General features: G+C 34.6%; 1 protein-coding gene across 1 annotated transcript in view; it reads right to left on the reverse strand.

Annotated features, from left to right (window-relative positions):
• Window positions 1-7,087, reverse strand: part of NEK5 (NIMA-related kinase 5) — a 194,645-nt gene that overhangs the window by 91,024 nt on the left and 96,534 nt on the right. The window contains exons 13-14 of the mRNA XM_006876943.1: window positions 1,498-1,614; window positions 830-916 (exon numbers count right to left, since the gene is read on the reverse strand). Coding sequence (XP_006877005.1) covers window positions 830-916; window positions 1,498-1,614 — 204 coding nt within the window. The remainder of the gene's footprint in view (window positions 1-829; window positions 917-1,497; window positions 1,615-7,087) is intronic.

Genomic DNA, 7,087 nt, shown 5'->3' on the forward strand with positions numbered 1-7,087 from the left:
TGTGGAAAGAAAAACAAATGCATTTTAGAGGGAACTTTTTGGAGTGGTGGAAGTAATCTAAAACTGGATGTCAGCCATGAATACCTTTTCAAAAGGATTTTCTATAAGACCTACAAATTAAAAAATAAGGCTCAACATGATATTTAAGCATTGTACTAATATTGAAAATGAGTGTGTGTATCAACATTCCTATGAAACAGCATTTGTACATGAGAAATGTTAAAATTAAACTTTTGATCTATATTTTCATGACTATTATCTTACAATTAATAACATATTACTAGAACTTTTAAAGCTCAAACAAAGTAATTATATCTATGACAAACACAATTTTATTTGGCAGGTAAGTTTTTATGGTGTCATATTTGATTACATGTACAGCTAGAAAACATCTATCTGGGATCTTCTAATTTATGCAAATTTCATACAATTATTTCCCCACAGAAAATAGTAAATTTACAATAACATTCTTATACTTGTGTTGAAAAATAAAAATGTGAAAAAATGGAATGAAAGTTAATGGAATTTTTCCATGAGCTTTTAGAAGTCCCCTCACACATATTGACTGTTTTGTTGGGAAGACAAACACAAAGTAATTTTTAATCCTAGCCATTCCTAACTGAGAAGATATTCTCATCATCTTGTGGAGTCCCAAGTAAGTCATAATGCAATGAAGCTTCAATTAAGTTGCCTATAAATTAAAGTCTGTATGACTATTGCTATGATAAAATTGTATCATTTCTAGGGAAAAATTATTAATCTTAATATCTGTTCAATTTAGTTATAAATTGTTTAGCTATAAATTGTTTAAGAAAGTGAATTTGTTTACCTCCAGCTCTCTCCCTATCCTCTTTCTAATATCCTTCATGTCACTGTGGTACTGTTGACGTATTTCTTCTAATTGCTTCCAATATTCCTGGAAAACAAACACAAACCAAAAATTTTCAATGTTTATGAAGAACTATAATTTAAAAAGCAATCTGTGATTTCAAAAGTGTGGGATATAAAATAAGAAAAAAGTCTTTTGCTCTTAAAGATGATAATCTGTCTTATATCATGGTTGTGGTACTTTTCACTGTGCATAATACAGTGACTTGGGGTGATCTCACTCTTATATATAACTCCAGATATTTCATGATGTCAGTGACTATATATCTCATTTTATATGTAATCCAAATACATTAATGAAATAAAGTTACTTTATATACCTCATTTTAGGTACAATCCCAAATATGTTAATGATGCAGTTATTTATTGATCCAAGGTAAAAAGCCTTATGAATTTTGCTGTGTTGTATTCTCTGAGAAGTTGAAATACGTATCTATGTTATTTCCCAAGCACACAACATAGTGCTTCCCATATTGAACGTGCCTAACAAGTAGCACGACATGCCCAAGTAACACTGTAGAAAATAAAATTAACACCCTGTAATGTACAAAGATAATGATACATGTACAATGGTAGCCCTAGATTAGACTGCTTAAAACTGCTTTTAACCTGTTCCTTAATTTTGTGTCTTCCGAGCTGCAGTTCATGAAATCTAAGCTCTTCTTCATTCCTTTCTAGCTCCCATCTCTGGTTGTGATTTGGCTCAGCAGAAGATGGACGGAGACCCTGTTTATTGAATGAAAAAAAAAAAAAATTATATGGCATACTTTAATTTTGGAATTGTTTTATTCTGGTTTAATCTTGATTTTTTCCCAATGAACAATGATTATATGTCAATCAAACTCAGAATTGGGGATTTTTATGGGGAGTAGTAGAATTTTCTTGAAGTAACAAAGGAAGTTTATAAAACCATTTATGCTGCTTACTCTAAACAGTCAATATTTTATGCCACCATTTGAGATATCTAGATTTATATTCTGAGTTGGTTTAATTTCACAATTAGTGAAATTAAAGCTCTGTAAGGTTTAGCAACCCTTGGAGCATATGATAGGTAGGGGAGAAAACTAGAGACATCAAGCAGTTCAAAGTAAGAGTGACTCAAATAGGATATACACTCAGCCTCCCTTGGCTCCTGAATTCTGACCTGTACTTAAGGGTAAAGGTTAGCTCTCATTTCAAATAAAGTACTTTAAAATGTGTAGAAGCCTATAATAAAATAGAATCAATGCCCTGCAGCATTGAAAAGGACCTGAAACTCATTTACTCCAAAACTGTCATTTATAGAAAAGGAAATGAAAGTTTGGAGTTGTTTCATAATGCCCAAGGTTACAAAGTAAGTGATAGAGCCAGAGAAGAAAATAACCTTTCCACACCCTGGCCAATTCTGTTCCCATTACTATTCTCCAGCGATTAAAAATTATGAGAAACACCAATCCTCTCAAACACCTCCAAATAACCCATTCTATGAGGCCAGCTTTACCCTAATACTAAAGCAAGATAGGAATACCAAAAGAAAACTACAGACTAATATCTCTTTGAAATTTTAATACAAAATATTAGCAAAACCTATCCAGTAGCATATTAAAAGGATTATGTAGTATAACCAAGTATACTACAAGAATGCAAGTGTAGTTCAATATAAGAAATCAATGTAATACACCACATTAATGGAATAAAGAAAAGAACCACATGATCATCTCAGTTGATGCAGAAAGGCATTTGACAAATGCCAATGCCCTTTCATGATAACACTCAACATTTTGGGAACACAAAGAAATTCCTCAAGATTAAAGGCATTTATGAAAAACCCATGGCTAACATCAAACTCAATGGAAAAAAAAAAATGGACCAGAAGTTTTCTATGTAAGACAAGGATGTCCACTTTCACCACTGCAACTCAGCACTGTACTGGAAGTTCTACCCAGAGCGATTAGGCAAGAAAAGGAATTAAAAAGTATTCAAATCAGCAAGAAGTAAAATTATCCTGATTTGTAGATGACATGATCCCATATATGGAAAATTACTAAGAATCTACAAAAAACCTGTTAAATCTAATAAATTTAGCAAAGTTGCAGAATGTAAGAACAATCTATAAAATTTCAGTTGTGTTCATAATACCGGCAATGAACAATCTGAAAAACAAAACAAAACGAAATAAAAAATTTCATTTAAATAGCATCAAAATAAAGTATCTAGGAAAAAATTTAACCTGTAGGGGTGAATGACATGTACACTAAAAATTATAAAACATGCTTGAGAAAAAGAAGACTAAAATTAAGTGCTGATTTCTTGTAAAACAAACAAACAAACAAACAAAAACCATGCAAATAAGAAGGCAATGCAATAACATGTATAAGGGTGAGTCAAAAAGTATTGCTACTAGGCATACAGTTCACACATGCTCACATTTATTTTAAACAAAACATATTTAAACATGTTTCTGCAAACAAGTCTTAATCTTGTTAGGATGCCTTCAAAAACAAAAGAATACTTTTTGTGTCATGGGAAAAAGCCAATTTTGTGGTCAGCACTAATATCAAATGTTTAATAAAATTCAAGGAGACATCTTCACTGAGTCATAGCAACAAGGTTACAGAAATGCTGTCCCATATAAAACAATAGTTTTTAGAAAGCTTGAGCATTTTTAGAAAGGTCAGGAAGAGCTCAAAGATGAAGCAAGAGAGGGAAGACCATTAACCTTGATTAATGAAAAAACTAAGACTAACGTCCAGAAATTGGTGAAATTAGATCATTAAAATGACCACAGATATGATCCTACTGAAGTTGGGATCTCATTTGGTTTGGCATTTTCAATTTTAAGTAAACATCTTGGTCTCAGCAAGCTTTCTTTTTGATGGATATCAAAAGCATTAATTACACAAAGACAAGTTAACCCATACAACTGATCATTCCATCAGTCTTTTAAGTAAGATTGAAGCTAAGGAAGATGATTTTCTGGAATGAATCATAACAGAAGATAGATCTTGGATTTGCCAACATGATCCTGAAAGTACAGCCCAGTAAAACTGTGGCTTCAGGAGGACCTGTTGGACCACTTAAATTCAAGATTATGGTGATTCTTTTTGGGATTCCAAAGAGGGTAATATTGACAATAATTTTTTTTTTTTTTTTAATTAAAAGTTGTATTGGGTGAAAAAAGGCAGGGCAAGTTGTGCTGAGGATTTTTTTTTTTCTCATTCTGACAATGCACCTCTTCATTCTTTAAGGGTAGCTGAGGGCTGTTCTTTGAGAATTTCATTAGTAAACCTTACTTTAATAGCTCTGATCTTGCCCTTTTAGACTTGTTTGTTCCCCAAACGCAAAGAACATTGGAAAAAACACAACTTGTGCCCCATGAGAATGCCCAAACTACCAGAAATAGAAAAGTTTAGACTTTTTCAGGAACAGTTTAGGGAGACGGAAATTTGCCTTCAGAAGCGTATATATCTAGATAGATGTTACTTTAAAAAAAATAATAGCTTCATATTTTGACATGTTTGTTTAAAAAAGAGAGCTACGATATATAGCAGTACTTTTTTACTTATTTCATACAAAACCATAAAAGAAAATAACTGCCAACCAAGAATCATATATCTGGAAAAATCACCTTTCAAAATTGGAGGTGAAATTAGAATTCCCATATAAGCAAAAATTAAGGAAATTTATAGCCACCAGACTAGTCCTACAAGAAATATTAATGAGAGTCCTTCAAACAGCTAACAGTATCATACAACATTCTGAGATAAAGGTATAACACACAGTTACTTCATATAAACCCAAATAATGACTTCTCAAAAATAAAAATAAAATTGCAAAATTGATTACAGGGAAACAGAGATAGTGAGTTGTAAACTGCTTCAAAACAAAAAGGGGAAGAGCACTTAATGGCATAGTTATAGATTCCATATGGAGAGAAAGTTGAGGCAATTCTAAGCTAGATCAGACTGTGGTTCTGTGAATGTACTTGATACAGTTTTCCTATCCAAAGTCTTCTTGTTGTTGTTGTTGTTAAGTGCCATCGAGTCTATTCTGACCCATAGTGACCCTGTATAGGGTTTCCAAGGAGCAGCTGGTGAGCTTGAACCACCGACCTTGCAGTTCAAATGACTTTGCAGTCTGATGTATTAGCTTACAGTGCCATACCAGAACTCCAAAGTCTTCTTAACTCCTACCAAATAACTGGGTGGGACCATGCAAAGGTCACTGTGTACATGTCTCTAATGTTGGGATTGGTTAGTTTTGCCATCCCACTAGGTTTAAAAAGAGACATCTCAGAAGCAGGAAGAGCAGATTCCAGGACCATCAAGAAAGAAGAGCCATGAGCAGATCATGAACTCTCTACCTAGAAAAGCAACAATAGCAGAGGAGACTGAAGTTGTGGGCTTCCTGGCCTGTGAGCCGATTAAAGGTGACTGTCTCCATGCAGGAAGCTGATTTGCAGAATGTGCCTTTTGGGTGTTTACAGAAAGCTAAAGGAGCTCTGGTAGCGTAGTGGTCACAAATTGGGCTGCTGACCTCAGGGTCAGCAGTTCAAAACTACCAGCTGTTCCATAGGAGAAAGATGAGGCTTTCTGCTCCCACAAAGATTTACAGCCTCAGAAACCCTGTACAGGGTCACTCTGGGTCAGAACCGACTCCACGGTCATAACCACCACCACCAAAGGAGCTTTGTGGAGCCCTGGTAGCATAGTGGATTACAAACCAGAGGAAGTCAGATATGGCCTCCTGTACCATTTTTGTGTAGACTGCTTTAATTATAGGAGAAAACAACAACAATAACAAAGGTAAACTTCAGGTAAACCCAAAAGCAATAGCAAATGGTATTGCTATTGTTAAGTCCAATGAGTCAGTTCCAACTCATAGTGACCCTGTCTAGAGTTTTCAAGGAGGAGCTGGTGAGCTTGAACCAGCGACCTTGTGGCTAAAACCAACCTTGCAGTCCAGTGCATTAACCTCAGCACCACAAAAGAACTCAGCACAGAAAATTAAGAACAAAGAAACCATTAACACCACAAAAAAGTATAGCAAACTGTTGATATTGTTAAGTGTTGTTAGTCAGTTTTAACTCATAGAGACCCTATAAAAGGTTTTCAAGGAGTGGCTGGACAGAGAAGAACAAAAGGTGACTAAAGTTACAAGAAAAAAGGAAATAAAAAAGCTAAGAGGAGAAATAAATCAAACAGAAAAACAATAGACCCAACAAGACTAGAAGTTGATTCACTGAGAGGATCAATACAACTGACAAACCACTGGTCAAATTGACAAAGGGAAAAATGAGAAGACACAATAACCAAAATAAAAAATGAAATTGGTAATATTACAACAGATCCAACTGAGATAAAGAGGATCTTATATAAGAACATAATGAAAAATTACACTTCAACTCATTTTAAAACCTAGAAGAAATGCACAAATTTCTAAAACCATACTACCTATCTAAACTAATACAAATGTCATTGTTGTTAAGCGCTCTCTAGTTGGTTCTTATTCATAGTGAGCCTGTATGGGGTATCCAAAGAGCGACTGGTGAGTCTGAACCGACACTTTATGGTTACGCGGCCAGTGATTATTCTATAGCGCAGGACCCCAACACACAAAGGTAGATAATTGTGGCACTGTGGGTTAATGTGCAGGACTGTAAAGTCCATCCAAGCAGCAAGGTCCGTGGTTCAAGCTCAACAGCTGTTCCTCGGAAACCCTATACAAGGTTGCTATGGTCCTGAACCAACTTGATGGAATTTAACAAAAATAACTAAAAAAGAGATTAAAGATAGCATCCCTAAACTCCCAAGGGAACAAAAAAAAGGTCCATAAGGCTTCAATGGGGTATTCTACCAAATGTTCAGAGAAGATTTGACACCATTTCTACTCAAACTCCTCCAAAACATAGAAGCCAGCATAATCTTGATACTAAAGCCAAGAAAATCGCAGACCAAATAACCCTCATGAATATAGATATGAAAATTCGCAACAAAATTCTAGCCAACAGAATTCAACAGAATAGAAAACAACAACAACAACAACAAAAACCATCATTCACCAGAACACCCAAACTTGCAGATAGTACTCATCTGACCTAGCCTCTATGGCTTGATAATCAGAACTTGACTAGAGGAAGATAAAAAACAAAAACAAAAACAATTTTTGATAAAGGAAACAGGATAAATTGCTACAATTTGATGAACTTGACCTATACTCA

This window comes from Chrysochloris asiatica, unplaced genomic scaffold (assembly GCF_000296735.1).
Source record: "Chrysochloris asiatica unplaced genomic scaffold, ChrAsi1.0 scaffold00432, whole genome shotgun sequence".
Classification (NCBI taxonomy): Eukaryota; Metazoa; Chordata; class Mammalia; order Afrosoricida; family Chrysochloridae; genus Chrysochloris; species Chrysochloris asiatica.